This window comes from Cavia porcellus, unplaced genomic scaffold, assembly GCF_034190915.1.
Source record: "Cavia porcellus strain 051 isolate PalLab524CR breed Dunkin Hartley unplaced genomic scaffold, mCavPor4.1 scaffold_24, whole genome shotgun sequence".
NCBI classification, from domain to species: domain Eukaryota; kingdom Metazoa; phylum Chordata; class Mammalia; order Rodentia; family Caviidae; genus Cavia; species Cavia porcellus.
The window spans coordinates 32649287-32667933 of NW_026947507.1; the positions used below are offsets into that span (position 1 = coordinate 32649287).

Here is an 18647-nt window from a genome sequence, read left to right on the forward strand (position 1 = left end):
TTGTTCAGTCATGGTGTGACATACCAAGGACACATATTTACTGCAGCACCCAAACAGACTCTATAAGTCATTAAAAAAAAAAAAAGAGCCCTTCAATATAAAACATATAAGCAGGAAAGCCCTTTAAATGAATCATAAATAGCTAATAAGTACACAAAAATGTTTGACTTCAGTTAGACCTGGAGCAGCAAGTTTCTGGAAAGAAAAGCTCTTCATTGTATCTGACATGGATATGATATTATTATCCTGATATAAAATTCATAAGTCTTTTACCTACATAAGTAGAAAGGAAAAATATAACATTCTAAATGTAATACATAGAAAAAATGAAATTAAAATAAGTTTCATCATAGAAATCTCAGGTGAGAAGGTACTTGAATGTCCCTGAAAGGAGAATTACCCTGAAAACAAGCCTGGAGTAGAGACTGGTAACAGGAAACTGCAGTTTCCAAGTTGATCTGACTGTCTCCTTAAACAAAGGCAAACCTGCTCCTCAGCCTCAGGACATTGTTTCCCGACTGGCCCCAGACTCCTGAGTTCAGGATTCTCCTGTAGCAGCCTCCACAGTAGCTGGACAACAGGGCTCTCCATTCTCCCCTACTCCTCAGCTTTTCAACAGCTGCGTGACAAGTACACAACTCAGCAGCAGACAACTTGCTTAACACATGTGAGGCCCGGGGTTCAAAATCCTCAAGCACGACAAAAATAAACACAGTAATAAAATTACCAGCCTAAAAGAAATGGGATCTCTCAGACAAAATAAAAATAACAGAGTAAGTAGGCAACAGGGCTAAGCTTTCCAGCACGCCTCCCGATTGGATGCTGCAACACTGCTTCGTTATCTCAGTAGATGAAACAGCAAGCAGTTCCGGTCGGGTAAAAGTGCAGAACACATTCTGCTGATATGCAGGCCAATGTGGTAAGACAGAAGCACTGGCCTTTCATAGCAAACATCCTGACCAAAGTTTACAGTCACTTACGGGTCCTCTCTGCCAAGCCAAGACCACTAAACACTACTGCCTATCAAGCAGGGCCTGTGGTACAATTCAAATAATAGCTAACAGCTGGTCAGTTTAAGAAGTGCCATGCAGAAGGGAACAATAATATCATGAGATTGTATATCGCATTCCTAAAAAATCAATTTTCTGCTTTCCATAATGGAAATGGGTAGGAAGGCATCTGGGGTCTGGAAGGAAAAAAAGAAAGAAAGAGAAAGACAGAAAGAAAGACAGAAAGAAAGACAGACAGAAAGATAGAAAGAAAGAAAGAAAGAAAGAAAGAAAGAAAGAAAATGAATGTGCCAGGTAGAGATGTAAGATGTATTAAAGGACCAGTCATAACATTAAAAAGCAACTTGTATCTATGGGAGAGGAAAAAAGTCAACGGAAAACCTTAGAATTAGTGAATTTAATATTTGTTCCTTTGTGTATCTGCGGTTCTCTATGCCAACTCACAGTTTTCCTGCTGCAATGACTCCTAACTTTCCTGAATCACACAGATCTCTGACTAGCAAAGATCAGGGCAGCGGCCCGAGTTGGGTTAAACCACAATGCCATCTGTGGTTTTTTGTTGGGGTGAGGGTTGCTCTTGCATATTGCTCTCTAGAAATTCTTTGCATGGAAAGGAGACATCACATCAGTAAGGTACTCTACTGATTTTACCACCAATAATTACCAGATTGTCCTCAGAACATAAGCAAAATAGAGCTCAAAAGGGATCATGACCCTAACATAAGAGAACTACAAAACTTGAAAGGAAATATAGGAACATAAATTCCTCACCTTGTGTTAGGCAGTGGCTCTTTTGCTTTGTTTGTTTTGTCTTGCTTTGCTTTGCTTTCCCTCACCAAGCAAATAGCAACAAAGAAATACAGAGAAACTAGATTTCATTAACATTAAAAAAGTTTGTGCTACAATTGATACTACCAAGAAAGTGAAAGACAAGCACACATTAGAATAAAATAATATGCAACCATCTATCTAATAAGGGTTATAGACATAGAATAAAGAGCTCCTACAATCCAATCATAAAAAGACAAATACACCAATTTTAAAAATAGACAAGTACACACCTGTAATCCCAGCTCTCTGGGAGGTTGAGGAGGAAAATAGCAAATATAAGCTCAGACTGGACAACTAGTGACTCAAAATTTAAAAAAAAATAAAAATAAAAAAAAAACAGAAAAGAGTTGGGGATGTAGCTTAATGTAATGGCCGTGGGTATTAATTAATCAATGAAGCAAGCAAGCAAAAGATCTAAATGTGTATTTCTTCAAACACAAATTACAATAATTCAATAAGCACATTAAAAGACACTTAACATCATTAGTCACTAAGGAAACACATACAGAAAAACACAGTGAGATACCATTTCATATTCACAAGGATGAGTATAGCAAAAAAGAATATAACAAGTGCTGGAGAGAATTTGGAGAAACTGGAACTCTCAAACACTGGGAATAGGGATGTAAAATGCTGCCACAGCTGTGAAAAATAATCTAGAAGTTCTTCAAAAGGTATAGAGAATCACCAAATGACTCAGCAGTTCTACTTCTAGGTAAGCACAAAGAGAAATAAAAACATGCATCTACATAAAAGCTTGTACATAAACATTCACAACAGCATTGTTCACAATAAAAAATACCAACCAACTGTGGAAGCAACCCAAATACACATCAAGGATGGAGCAGATAACCAGAATGTAGCCCATCCTTATAACAGGATATATTCTACCCCACTCCCCCCAAAACAGTAGCACTTTAGTGTTGGGACACAAGTACAGTGTAAGAATGCTTTTGTGAGGAGGGAGCAAAGATGGTAGATACATAACAGCTGGCTACAGAGGCTCCCTGAGATAGTCAACTTAGAATTCAAGATAATACAGCATGGACAGCCCTGAACAGAGGGAGATGAATTCTCTCGTTCCACAAAGAAACTAAGGTGAGAAGAACCAATCAAACATACAGTCCCGGTGCTATTATTGGAACAGCTGAAGGTTCAGTGCTCCCGCCTCAGCGGGCAACTTGCCGAGCTGTCCGAGGTCCCATGGCTTCGACTCACTGGAGGCACAGTCACACTGAGGTCAAGGGTCAGCCAGCCAAACAGAGAGCTGAGCTGGTGGGGAACCTGCATTGACCTGTGATAATTGATGGGAGTGGAGCCATTTCACAGAAAGCGGGGCTCCAGCGGATGACATTCTGGGACCAGGCAGGACTGCCAAGTACAAGGAGCAGCAATGACTTCAGTCTGTTGTTCCCTTCCTAAACAGGATGGTGGAGTAAGCTAGGCCTGAATCACGCGACCTGCCTGAGACCCAACAGGTTATCTGAAATCAATTCCCATGGCAGCAGCACACATTAACCCAGTGAAGCCTCAGAAGTTTGACTGATCCAGAGAGGGGCATGCACAGTAATACACTGCAGGCCTCAGCAGCTTGACTGATTCAGAGGGGAAGGGCCAGCATATGCTGCCCCTGTTTGCAACTCACTAGCATACTGTAGTGGGAAAGGTCACCTAGCCAGCATGCTTCAGAAGAATTATAACCAACAAAGAAAGAAACTGGGGCCTCCTGGAAGAAACAAAAAAGATGGGAAGAGGAAGCAACAACAAAAAGTCCCCAGATCCCAACCCTGAGAACACTGACCCAGGACAGGTAAATACAAAGGACATTGAGAACAGCAAGCATGCAATATCAGATACGGCACCAGTAGACATAAAGAGATATCTTCAGGACTCATAGATGAGTTCAAAAGTGAAATATTTAGCCAAGTAAAGCAAGATATAAGAACATTAATAAAACAGATGCTAAGCACCCCTCAAGCAGACACAGATGGAAAAAGGGAGGAACTCAAACAAAGGAGAGAACTATTTGATGAAGAATATAAAGAAAATATAGAATACATGAAGCAGATTCAAAGAGATTACCAGGAAATTGCAAACTCTATGGAAAGATGGCAAATCTGCTTGAAAGAAACTAAGGATAGATTCTCCAAACTGGAGGACAGTTTTGCAATGTGGGATTATGAAAGGAAAAGCTTTTTAAAAATAACAAGGAAACAAGCAGTAACAATACAAAAGCTAGAAGACAACAAGAGGATCTATAACTTGAGGATAAAAAATGTGAATGAAGAAGCAGGGGTACAAACAAAGGAACTACAAAAGCTATTCACAGAAATAATTAAGGAAAACTTCCCAAACATAGGAAAAGGAGATGATATGCTGATGTATGAGGCATACAGAACTCCAGCCACCTACAACCAAAATAGAGCTGGGATTATAATCAAGATCCCAGAAATTCAATATAAGAACAGAATATTAAAAGCTGTTAGAGACAAAAAACAGACAATCTATAAAGGAAGACCCATCAGAATCATGGCAGACTTCTCAACACAAACCATCAAATCAAGAAGAGCCTGGGGTGAAATATTCTAAGTCCCGAAAGAAAATAACTCCCAACCCAGATTGATATACCCTGAAAATCTGTCTCTAGAAATTAATAGAGAAATAAGATGCTTCCAAGACAAAGAGGAACTTGGGAAATTCACAACCATCAACTCAACTCTACAGAGAATACTGTAGGGCATTCTAGAGAGAGAAAAGTACTAGGATTCCAGGAACAGTGTCAGAGAATCCTCAATGAATGGAGCAGAAAACAGAATGAAGAAGATAAGCAGACAACTGATGGCAAAAAAAAGAGCATAACATAAATGAGGCAGAGAAGGTTGGTTATAATCTCTAGTATTCTTCTTGATACACTAAATTAAAAAAATTAAAAAACCACATGTGGAGTAGATCAGGAGGCAGGATCCAACAAGATGCTATTTATAGGAAATACAATTAACATGAAAAAGAGTACATAGACTGAAAATCAAATATGAGAAAATAATGCTCTATGTGACACATAACCAGAGAGTAATAGGGGCAAGTAGACCAGTATTTGTGGATAGGTTGGAAAGACAAGGTTTAATAGATAAAAGCATACAATTAGAGATCAAGTCCAGGAGAGAGAAGGATCGGAACCACTTAGGTAAATAGCAGGTTGCCCCCTGTCCAATTTAAAACCAAGGGTCTTAGTCAGACCCAAAAATGCACAGCGTAACCTGGGAAGTGAAAGGGGAGGGAGAGTCTTAAAAAAGATGGCAGAAGATAGTGTTAATAGTGTATCAGGATTTAAAACCCACATTACTCGCACCACTCTGCTTAGATAGATTTTCTTCTTTTTTTTTAATAGATTTTATCCTGTCCCAGTTTGTCTACTTGCATTAGATATCAGGGCACAGACAGCTATTCCAAAAACATCAGGATATAGCACAATAATCATCTTTAATTTCCTATTACCTTAATCTGGAGCCCTGTATGACTTATACTGTTTTATCATGGCTGATCTTAGTTAAATCTGGTTTATTTGACTGCTGTTTGGTATCAACAGATTTTATTTAAAATTGATGTGATTGATAGTATCAAGTCTAAGAGTAAAGGCAACTACACTGAAGATGACAAGACTCTATGATACACATTCTGGTTTGATAACTGCCTGTTTTTTTATTTTATTTTATTTTTTTAATTTTTTTTAAGGAGAAAAATAAAAAAAAGAAAAGGGGTACAAGTTATACGGAATTTCAGAAAAAATAAACAGTAGGAAATCACTAGTTAATAGATTACATATTGTCATCTTAGGATAACTGCCTGTTTTTGAAGTTTTATACTATATACCAAGTTGTGTTTTTATTAATACTGTTATGTACTGATATATTCAATTATACTAAGTCTGATGATATAGCCAATTCTATTGAAAATAACAAGAGACAACACAGGAACCATGGTAGAATTCTTTGTACAACAGTCTTCTATGTCTTTTTCATTTCATATGTTCATAGGAATATATTTTATTTTGTCTTGCTTTGTTTTGTTTCTCCCTCTAATATAGAAAGGATAGAAATACATGTTAAGACTCATGCATGTGTAGAACCTATAAACAGTTTATGAGAAATGATCTTATGACACATGATGAAATGAACAGATACTTTGAAGAAAAAGAGACACTAAAGTACCCAGTGCTGATCCTGGAGTGTCATAAGGTGAAACCCGCTAATAGTATTATTCTTTGTTCAGAGTGACATTAGCATGTTTGGGTTTGTTTAATCTCAACATAATTGAAGATATGGATAACTGCATGTATGTGTAAGTGTACAGGATTGATAACCATATTTCTAGGTTTTTGTTGGAAAGTTGAATAGAACTGGTTGCAGTCTCACTGTTTGAATCCCCACTTTATATGCTCCACTTTAGTATCTTGAATAACTATTTGAAAGAGGACAATCTGTAATCATCAACTAGTGATTTCTTAGTGTTTATTTTTTTCTTTTGAAAGTGTGTATTATTTCTACCTGTTTTCTGTTTTGTTTAGTCTTTCTTTAAATAAAATTTTTAAAAAAGAATACTTTTGTACAATAGCAAACTTATAGGTTTTTCTTGATTAATTAGATGACTTTGACCAAGTTTCTGTTCTGTTATTTTCTGCTGAGTTCAATTGACCTTGATGGTACCCACAGCTCAGCTGCGCACCTCTGATGAGCACTAAGTCTGAGTAATTGTCTACATGTTAAGGCACCCGGGGTTATTAAAAGGACAACTCTAACTATGCTCATTAAGGTCCCCCTCCCCAGAATGTTTCTATATTACAGTAATGCCCTTAACTATGCTCACTCTGTAAGGACTCCCTCCGCTTAACCCCAGAGCATTTCTATATCAATGTAAACAATTCCTTTGTTTCAACAAATCTGTTCAAGACCAGCATGCCTGTCAACATACCACTCATGCATGTAACCAATCACATAATGCTTTGTCTTGCTTTGTACCTCCCACTTCTAAATTCTATATACATTAAGCTCTCTGCAAATTCAGCATTGCAGCCATTGAGGAGCTATCCTACAACATCCCAGTGGCATAAAGATAAAAAACACTGCCCTCTTGTCTCCTGGTGCAAAGCCTTCCTTTGGTTTGCCTAGGCTTGGGAATTTTCCTGCAACAGTAGTATAATGAAAACATTACACTAAGTGAAAAACAGCAGTCACAAAGGAGCATGATTATACAGGAAATATCTAGAATTTGCAAAACCTTGGAGAAAAAATAAATTAACAGTTGCTTGGAGTGACTGCTACAAGAAGTCCCTTCTCAAGGAGGTGAACAAAAATTTCTCAAGGTGACTATGGCCACAGAGACATGTTTGTATGAACATACGAAAGCCACAGAATCTTACACTTTAAATGGCTAACATGGATAGCATATAAATTGCATTTTATCTTTCTAAAAAAAAATATTTTGAAGACAAGTGTACTGGGAATTGAATCCAAAACCTTTGCACCAAATAGCCCTGACTGAGAAAGACAAGTATTACATGTTTTCCCTAATACACGGAATCTAAAAAAGATATCATGAAGGTAGAAAAAAGGCTATTATTGAACAGGAAGGGAATAGAAGGAGGAAGGAGAAAGGCACAGGGAGGATAATGGGGATGGAAAATTAACGACTATATCATCAAGAGATCCTGATGCTGACATGAAAGTGTTGAAGTAAAAATGTGTCCATTACCCTTTCTAAAGTGAAACAGCAAGATATAAAACAGTATATATGCCACTGCCAGTTTTTTTATTTTTAAAAATGCATTAACTTAGAGCAGTATCAAGAAATGGTCTAGAATCGTTCTCACTTAACTGTTTTAACCTGACTCTGGCAGTGAGATGCTAAGTACATTTTTCTTTTCAAGAGTTTTTTTTGGTTTTGTTTTTTTGATTTTTGTGTTGTTTTTTTTAATTTGTGACATTAGAAATGTTTCTAAGCACAGGGAAGTAAGAATTGCTGTAAGTACGTGATGGAATGTTAACTTCACTGTAGTAATCATTTCACAACATACATGTATCTCAAAATATGACATTTTATACCTGAAAAATATCTGCATAAAAATTGGAATCTAAAGTCAGTTATCTGGATGCCTGGAGTAACTGACTGCAGAATATTTATAAAGATTGATGTAGAAAGTTTAGGCAAGTTAAAAGGCAAGTTCAGGACTCTTCATAAAGTTTTAAGACTCTTCAAATAATCCAGTAACCCCTGGAAGCATCTGTTTCATGAAACGGACCTCCACCTACTAGTGTGCCTTGGGAAATAAGAGGATAGCATTAAAGCCTAAATCTCTTCTCAAAAGCTACCAAGGATTAGTCTTGCAACCTGATTCTAAAGTATCTAAACTATGTGCCCTTGTGCATGTTGTTCAATTGTCCTAGTTTCCTTCACCTTCACCTACTTACCACAAAAAGTTTAGAAATCAATAGAGAGCCAAGCTTGGCGGTACACACATAAATCACAGCACTCGGGAGACTGAGGCATAAGGATCACTGCAAGTTCAAGACCAGCCAGGGCTACAAGTGAGCTCAAGGCCAGGCTGAACTGCATAGTGAGACAGCAGAGACCTTGTCTCAAAGAGACCAAACAAAAAAGTCTAGAGAGAATGTCAGAATGCTAAGGGTGAACACTGATGTTGATTCCCAGGTAACACTGCCACGCCCTTACACTCTTTCAGGGCTTCCACAGGTCACCTCTTCACCTCAGATGGAGAACAAAGAGATTCACCAACACTTCCACAACATTTCTTCTGTCTGAATTTTCACAGACAGAGACAGAAACACACACAGTGATTTTCTTCCCTACCAATCAGCATCAGCCCTCTGATGCTACCCTAGGAATTCCTCAAGGAGGTACCTCCTGCCAAAGAAACTCCACCTGACTAGTTCAGAAAAGCCAGCTGTTGTAGTCAGGGATTGCAAGGAAAACAATTACATACAAGGCACATGATTTAGAGTATTATTTTATAATAGTTACTCAAAGAGTCAAATACAAAACAACAGTGTGAGAAATCTGTCCACACACTAAGACCCAAAGAATCCAACTAAGGACCTGGATCCCATAGCAATGTTCTACATGAATCCAGCTGAAGACCTAGAGCCCATAACAATGCTCTCCATGAGTCCAACTGGAAGCCTAGAGCCCACAATAATATCTCGTGCAAATCTGTGTCACGGATCTGTGCTGGGAAAGCCCAAAGATCAATGGCAGAAGCTAGAAAGTCTGTGCCAGGGGGATGAAGGATCTGTGCCAGCAGGCCAAAGGCTGCACACTAGAGGCAAGAAGTGATGTTCAAAATAAAGATCAGAGCTCCGCCCAAAAGCACCGCAGCCATCCTCAATGACAATGAGGTCCCAAGCTGCTCCAATGATAGGAACAGCCAAGTTCGTATCAGAAAGCCAGCGTGACAAGCTTCTCCTGGAGACTGAAGAGCACACCATCTTCCCGTCCTGAGCCAGGAAGCAATGCTCAAATTAAGGGATCACAGCTCCCCCAAAGTGAAACGCAACCATCCTCAGCGACAGCGAGGTCCCGAGCTCCTCTGACAGTGAGAACAGCCAAGTTCATATTAGAGAAGAAGCTCAACAAGCTCCTCCAGGAGAACCCACAGCAACAGGAGAACCAATAACACCCCAAGGAGAACCCACAATGCTAAACTCTTCCTCTCCAGTTCTCTTTTTTATCTTGGCAACAATCCTCAAGTGAGTCATAGATTCACCACCACTACCCTAAGCTCTTGTCACACACCCAAAAACTCTGTGCTAAGCAACAGCTTGCAAATACTCCTGAATTGTTTCCTCTAGGACTTCCCAACTTCAAGTCACACTAAATACCTGCTCAGAGGCAAAGTAAGCCTTGTCTCCCTAGACAGCTATAACATTTTCCTTGGATGCCACTACAGATTTCAGCCCAACTAACCTCATCTGACCTGACTACACCATTACAAGGGGACCTGAACTCCTGCCTGCTAAATGTTTCTGGAGCTCCATACAAAAGTGACTACACATTTCACTTGCTCTAAAAGACAGTTCACAGTCCAGAAAGTATGAAAACCGCAAGAGTAAGCTAATATCCAACAGAGAATCAACAGTCTATCTGGTGACAATTTCTAGTATTCATTTAACTTTTTTTTTTTTTTTTAGAAAGGGTCTCGCCTAGCTGCTAAATACTGATTTAATCTTGTGATCCTCCTGTTTTCAGTCCCCCATAGTGCTAGAATTACAGGTAAATATTACCATAGCCAGCTTAACATATTTTTTAATCTAAGTTGAAAGAAGTATATCTACCATCAAATTCTAATAGAAATAATACCTTATTTTCTCTACTACTGTACATATGGTCTTCTGAGTTGAGTAGTGTTTTGATGACAAATCAATGTTCTGTACAAAGGTACTTCAATGCCCATTTTTTAAATGATAAAAATGTGCACCATTTTTTTTGTGAAGACGTGAAGAGTGCTTTCCAGAAAGCAATGTAAAATGACATCTTAACCTCCCACAAGAAGCAATAGGTTCTGCTGTACCTGTACCAATTTTAAGATTAATATCTCTCCATTGGTCTATCTGAACACAGTACATGAGTCACTTCCGCTCTACCTACCTGAACAAATGCAAACTTTTTAGCTTCGAAGGGTCTGCATAATAGGGCCTCTTTCTAAAGCGTAATCTTTCTAAACTTTTCCTTCGCTGATAAAGTTTACAGACCAATCATGCTGTTTCCACTCAGTTCCCCCAAGTGATTTATAGTATCTGCCACTATACCATTCCTTTAGCTTCAAATGCCCTCCCCAGACTCAATCTGAATTCTCATCCAAGTCCAAGTTCAACTTCAGCTTCCTCTGTGAAGCTATCACCAGCCCAACTAAAAGTGATCATTCCTGTTCCCCATTACATTTAGAGACACATTATCTCTTTCCAAACAAACAAAAAAAAGTATGCATCTAGTAGATAAAAATGATGATTTCTATTTCTTTTGTACCCTTAGAGTACCCCACAAAAGTGACTAAGATATAATTGGTTGCTAAATATATGTTTTACAAATGTATTCATATCGCCACATTTGCAAAGTAACTTTATACTACTGTTTTTATCAAATACCACCAACCATCTTTACCAAAGCAAATAGGAAACAGAAAGTTTAAGATGTCATTTTGGTTTGCCTCAACATGACATATATGGGATGGAAATACTGTATAGGAAAAACTACTCAAAATCGTTAGTAAGGAAGAGCCAAGCTCACCCACTAATAATACACAATTATAGACATTTGACATATTGTCTGTAAAGCTAAGTAAAAACTGTTTTATCAAAGTAAAGGAAAAGTGTCATGAGCATAAAATAACAATGTGGCAAAGTTAAGGCTGTGCAAGGAAATTAAACAGTCTTAAGGTAAATATATTCAATACCCTCTGCTGAGAAATAGTGATTATATGCTTAAATGTCTTCAGTCTCTAGCCCAGAATAGATAGGTCTTGATCTACCTCATATGTAGTACAAATGGCGACACTACATAATAAACACAAGACACAGTGTGAACACAGTCACCTCTAAAATGAAACACTGTCATAAATGATATTTTAAATAATTCACCTGCTTTGTACTGCATTTGAAGATTTCCAACTATTGAAATAGGTTGTAAATGTTCATTTTATGAGAAAAGGAATTATTAAATGCAAAAATTAGTTTCTTGGTATTCCCAAATACTAAGAGGCTATTATACAATTCTGACAAATCTACAAGTCTGATAAGTACTGTTATTATTTGGATTTTTCAACTGAATGACAACCACGTTAGGGCAGATTCCCTGTCGACCTAAAACAGAAAGGTCAGGGATATAAAAATGATACTGCTACATCACCATCATCATCATCATCATCATCATCATCATCATCATCCCAACTAATATTATAGTATCTACTTTTATAGCATTTGTTATACATGAACCATGAGCCTGAGATCTTTGCACACCAACTTATAAATCTTCAAAAAAAAATCTGATATACGTGTCATTCTAACCCCAGTTTACAGACTAACACACTAAAGTTGGGCAACTGATACAAGATCACACAGCTTGCGAGATAGGAAGACAGGGTTCAAACTCAGAAAGCCCAGTTCCTGAACTCAAGAGTTTTCTCCATAAGTACCTTTCTGTCTAAATTCTGAGAAATGAAGATACCTCCTTTACCATCAGGCTTCCATAGACACAGCCACATGTTCTACAATTCTGTAAAACTGTACTTTTGATCCTGTGTCTCCTTTTAGAAGAATGCCCTCAACCTGCATTGCCTCAGCGGGCTGAAAGCATGAGCTCTGGGGACAGGCAGACTTGGTAAAGTCTGGATTGTGCTGTATGAGCAGTGATAACAGCAAGGAAACTACTTTAGATTCCTCATCTGGAAGATGGGGATAACGCTGTGAGGATTAAACAGAATACTGTCCCTGCCACACAGTAAGAAATGAAACAGTTAATATGATCACTCTGAGTAATTCTGTCATTTACCAGTTTTGAATTAAACTAGAATTCAATCCCTAGTTAGAACATTTTTTTAAACTAGAGATATGATAATCCCCAAAATTAAGAACTGTCTGAATATACATAATATATGTTGGTCACTAAAAATGAGTACTTTAGCAAGGTGTGGTGGCACATTCCTATAATCCTAGAAATCTTCTTAGAAGGCAGAGACAGAAGGATCACAGCTAGTATAAGGCCAGCCTGGGCTACAGGGTAAAAATCAGCCAGAACTGCTAAGGGGAAAAGAATTTAGAAGTTTTTTTTTTTTAATTTTTAAAAATAAAAATAAAAAATTAAGTAGTAGACACAAGCATCCATGATAAATGTGGAAAAAGAAAATTTTATGAGAATTAATGAATTCTTGAAGCTTCAAATGTCAGAAGCTGAGAATTTTTTGAACGAAAAACATGATATTACTAGGAACCAGCTATAAAAATGCATCCAATATTTTTGAATTCTACATCTTGGGAAAATTGCTTTCATGAATAATGAGTGTAAACAGGTTTCACAGAGGTAGGAAGGAAGTCGTGCAAGTGAAAAAACAATAGTCAGGAATCAGCAGCGCTGCATATTTTTTAACTGAGGGAAAGAGTTAGCAAATACTTACTAGTATCTGGAGTTTTCTGCTCAGATCTGCCAAATAAAAATTCATATTTGGCCTTGGCAACACTCTGGGAATGTGCTGAAGCATTGTTCACCCAAACAAATGTCTCCGCCTGCAAAATGAGAACAAATGACATCGTTAAAAATGCATTATAAAAAAAACACATCATAAAACAATCTATGCAATAAGGGAATGATTAACAACTATCAATTCGTAATAGACCACTATATAACCATTCAAAATGAAACATAAAAAAATGCAACATGAAAAATCAAATCACAAAATTACCTCTACATGACTACAATTGTAAAAATGAGACATACATATGACTATCAGCAGGGGAATCAGAAAAGCAAAAAGCTTGCCTTGATTGCGGCAAAGGTTTATGGTAAACTTTTTAAATTCTCATCAACTAAAAAACTTTTATTTTTAATTGTATCTTTTCCATGTGATAATCACTATCCAGTCTATAACAAAAAATATTTCTGGGTGGGTTCTGTTAAAGAATACAAACAAAAAAGTAGTCTTTCCCCGAAAGAGACTACAATTTTACCTAGTCAAAATCATCATTCAGCCAAATGGGCACAAACAGAACTGCCCAGAACCCCATTTATACTGACTGCCCTAAATTTGAGCATCTGTACTACTGTTCTTTATAATTCCCAACAGCCCCTTATTTGAAAGAAAAACATATCTTGATTCTAAATTCCCAAGACCTCCTTCCCAGCTGCTTAAAGACATTGCCAAAAATCAAGAATGTCTCCCTTCTTTAGACTCATTAAAAGTAAAGAGGAAGAAACTTTAAAGCTCAGGGATATTTGACCTAGAATAGTTTAAAAGCCGTTCTTCTGCCTCTTTACTCTGAACTCAAACATAACCAAGACCCAGACATGAGCCTCTAACTAGGAAACATCTTTCCTCACATCTGTCCAGCAACTTATCATTCACTTTTGGCGAGAGGGCCATAAAGGGTTCTATGAACAGCCAAGTAATTCTTTTCTTCAAAAAAGAAAATCTAATGACCTCTAGCACAGTCTTTGGAGTAGAAATGACTGACAGCAATCAGAAAGCCCTGCCACAACTCCGTTCCCGGACTGCAAACAGGTGCCACAGGACAGCTCCTCCATTCCTTTGTTCTTCAGTATCATTATCAAAAAGCTACCTGGCACAATTCTGAGATAGCAGTTTCTTAAAATAGCTCTACAACCTCCTAATGTTCATAATGTGTAAAATTTATCTTTCTAAAAAAAGTGTACACTGTACATAGTGTTACGTGCTTTATAATCACAGATAAAAACATCATTTCGCAACAAAGAGGAAGTATTAATTTTTGATGGGTTTGAGGAGCTTCAGGCTGATAAAAGAACTCAGTCAAGGGGCTCCCGTGGTAGGTACCTAGATTTAGGTGAGGTGGTTAGGGAAGGCTTTGTGAGGAATCAATGCATGCAGCAGTAAGGATGAGAGACTCTGAAAGGACAGCGGTCTGCTGCTAGGGAGAGAGACCAGGCACAGAGCCCTAAGGTGGCAGGACAGCCACTAACGCATGGAGACACAGCCAGTGTGTGGCCAAGAGTAGGGGAATGGGCAAGTCCAGACGACACAAAGCACCACGCAGAGCGGAGAGCAGGCAGGGGCAGGTGTACAGATCAAGGAAAGATAAGGTTTTACACAGTGAAGTGATTCATTTTTAAATCGTTTTTAAAGATTATTCATTTGCGCTTTCAAAAGATCATTTGGTTTTTACACAGAAAATGAACTGGTGATGAGAAGGAGTTAAAGAGTCCAAAGAAACAATATAGCTTACAGGCTGGATGGCAATGGAAATAGGCAAAAGTGGATGAATTAAAAATATATTTTATAGGGAGGATACACATAATTTTCTAATGTGTTGGATTTAAAGGATGAGAAATAGGGATAAATCTCAGATAACTGTAATGGATAAAGGTCACTAACCACTTACTCCATTCAAGGCACCTTTCTAACACAACACACAGTTTACATCATTCAGTGCTGAAAACAATCCTATGGACAATCTCATGGGTGGAGAATGAGAGCAAAGAGCAGGTAAACAGTAGAAGATTACAGGGCTAATAGACTATGGATTCCAGATTCAAACCCATGCAGTCTATACCCAAAGCCAGTAACACTGGGATGATGCCCAGGAATCTGGCTTGAGTAACTGGATGAGAACCGAGATGGAGACAGGAGAACATTATCCATTACTAGAAACTGGGCTTCCAGATAACTTCTCAAGGCCTCAGTAAAATGCCAAAAGAGAACATTTTGTAAAAAGGATTCCATTACCATGGTACTAGAAAACAAGATGGCATCCAATTTCAGGAAGACAATTTTCTTGGCTTAGCATCTCAATTTAAAATTTCAAAACTGTCCCTTAAAGAAAGGCTCCTGTTGACAAACAGTTTGTGACTCAAGATCCATGGAGGAGATCAGTGGAATTCTGGAAATTCAAAGTCAGATGCAAGAAAGAATTTTATATCACTATTCTCGCTTAAGATAAAATTTAGCAGTTTATTTCAAACATGAATATAGGCAAAGCCACAATATTAGCAGCAGTAATTATAACTTTGTTATCAACAAAAATCACAGTCATTTTCACATCTTATAACAGTTACACCAGATGTCTTGAAATATCATTAGTACTCATCTTGAATTTAAATGATAGTATTTCTTGATTTATCACATGTTACAAAATTATTCTGATAATCAGTATACAATTGGTATTCCATATCTGCAAGTTCTGCATCCACAAATCCAACCAACTATTGTTGACTATCTAAAAGATAGGATATGTGGTATTGAACATGAACAGACTCGTCTTTTCCTCACTATTATTCCCTAAGCATATGGTATAATGGCTACTTACATTGTACTAGTTATTATAAATAATCTAGAGATAATTTAAGGTATACAAAAAGACTGTACCAATCACATGCAAATATTACGACATTTTATACAAAGAACTTGAGCCCTCACATCTTGGCATCTGCACAGGTCCTGAACCTAGTCCTCAGTAAATACGAGGAAAGGACTGTATTTGGTTGCTTTTGTAACTCTGCATGTTCTACTACATGCAGTTAAAAAAAATAGTCTAAAACAAGATACAGGGCTTTACCAAGTTGTCATAAAGGGCCATGGCACAGAACAAACAGATTAAGAGAATTTACACGAAAGCACTGTTCCCTAGCGGCAGCCTATGTCCTATTAGTGGCTCACATGATCGGCTTAGTGGATGATGGCCAGATTTTTATAATAAATAAGTTTATACACTGCACAAATACACTTAATAGAATAAACCTGAATGTGCCAGAGCAGACAGCACATAAGATAAACTTCTAAATTGCATGTGTGTGTGCCATAATTCAAAGTGTATTTCTCTCATAAGTCATGATCCAATCTGCATGAAGCACATTGCTCTTGAGTGGTTCTCAGTCTGCAGCATGATTTAACATCACCCACAGTACATCTTAAACAAATACTGCTAGGGCCCAGCCCTAGCAGTATCTGTTTTGGTTGGTACTATATGGGGACCTGAGAATGTGCACCTTCTAACAGTGTCCCAGGGCATGCTGATGCTGCCGCTTCAGGAACTACCTTTTGTAAACCACAGCCCTAGATCACTGCTTTTCATGCTTTATTACACATAACAACCACCTGGGAACTTTGATAAAGTATCAACTGAACAGGCCCCTGATGGAGTTGGAGACTGCATATTCTTAAAAAGCTCTAGTGGAGGAGCTCGATGTCAGAACAGATTTTGGGAACCATGCAGCAGAGACTGCAGGTGTTAAATCTGGAGAGTGAGGAAGACCCAAAGCAGACCCTTGAAGAAGAGCAATATTTTTTGATCAGCTGCTCTACCTAGCAATGAAATACACTCATGAATTCCTCTCTAAATGTTAACAATTGTCAGGGATCCTATGTCCCAAAATGCAGACTCAAATCCAAGCCTTAACGTTCTCCCCTCTTGTTGAATGAAATAAAATTTATTCTGCTTACATCTGCTATTTTTAAAGCTGCAAACCCTGCTGATACTCCTCTTCCCAAGCCAAAGCCTTCAAAACATTATCCACCTCGATAATAGCTTTTGTGTGGCTTTGGAAAATTTCAAACAAGCAGCTTAACAAAAGCCTCACACAATTCCACACCACTTTTTCATTCTGTGTGTTAACTGAATAAAATACATTCTTTTTGTTTTATCGCACTGATTTTAGGGACATGTTTTATTAAGAAGCCTGGACTGGAGGTGGAAGTGTAGCCCAGCAGTGGACTGCATGTGTAGCACATAGAAGGCCCTAGTTCAATCTCCAGCAGGAAGGAAAGAAGGAAGGAAGGGGAGGGGAGAAAATACAAAATAGAAAAGTAACATTAGTAAATGGGCTGATCTGGACTTAGGGTGCAGGTCAGTTTATCTGTACTTAAATCCTAGCTCGGAAACTACCATGCAATCTCACCTAAACACACAGTCTTTGGATTTTAGATTCCTTATTGATAAAAATACTTCAGGGTGATCATCCCTCTTATGAACTCTGAAATTTAGAACTTTTTGGGTGCTGACAGGACATCCCAAGCAGTTCGCACCCAACCTCGTTTTACAGGTCACAGAACACAGGCACACTAAAACTATTGTGCAAAATTAACTGCAGGTTATATGCACAAGGTACATATGAAACATAAATATAGCTGGGTGTGGAGGCACACATCTGTAACCTTAGCACTTCTGGAGGATCACCATGAGTTCAAGGTCAGCCTGGGCTACTTTGTGAGCTCAAGGATAGCCTGGACTACACAGCAAGACCCTGTCCTCTCCCAAAAATGCATTTTCTATTTACAGTCCCACCCTTAAATTATCTCACTGTGCATATGCAAATATTTTAAGATTCAAAAAAATCTAAAACATTTCTGGTTCCAAGCATTTTGGATAAGGGATATGCAACCTATAGTTAAATTTATATCTAAGGTCCTTTCCATTTCTGAAGCACAGTGATTCTTCATACTTCTAAACCAACTTCACAGATAATTCATTAATGAGCAATCATGCAAATCTTTTCCTTATGATAAAATTACAACACACAATCACCAAGCCATACCCTCTGCATACAGACAAACACAAGTCTGCAACTAAAAGGATGGAACAAATCAAATTACGACCTTATCCTTAAGCTGGATTGTCAAAAGTACCAAGGATTTCACTTACATTTCAGCTCCCAATATGTCATCGATTATAATTATTTTTATATATAAAAGCAACTCTTACAGTGAAAATTGATTCTTTTCCTTGTTTACCTACAAAAATTCAAGAAGATAAAGCAGAAAGCTACAAACTTCAGAAGTTTTTTTCAGTTGATTTGGAAAGGGAAGGCTGTGGCCAGGGGAGCCAAGGGAAGGGAGAGGGCCTGAAGGAAGGACTTGAGGGGCAAGTACTCCTTCATTTCCTAATTATTCCAATTTCAACATGCTGTTTGGAAGATCTGAGTCTCCAAATCAGTTGAGTATTATCAAGTGCCTTGGGCCAGAAGAGATTTAAAGCTAAATTGAAGGCTGTAAAAAATACTATTTCACAACTCACACATAAGTAACACTTAATTCTCACACTCACTCTCAGAGCTCAT

The 18647-nt window shown here is 38.0% G+C and overlaps 1 protein-coding gene across 3 annotated transcripts in view; it reads right to left on the reverse strand.

Annotated features, from left to right (window-relative positions):
• Nucleotides 1-18647, reverse strand: part of Psd3 (pleckstrin and Sec7 domain containing 3) — a 505243-nt gene that overhangs the window by 332473 nt on the left and 154123 nt on the right. For all 3 annotated transcript variants that reach the window (XM_063234820.1, XM_023561432.2, XM_063234821.1), the window contains exon 2: nucleotides 13021-13129. In XM_063234820.1, coding sequence (XP_063090890.1) covers nucleotides 13021-13129 — 109 coding nt within the window. The remainder of the gene's footprint in view (nucleotides 1-13020; nucleotides 13130-18647) is intronic.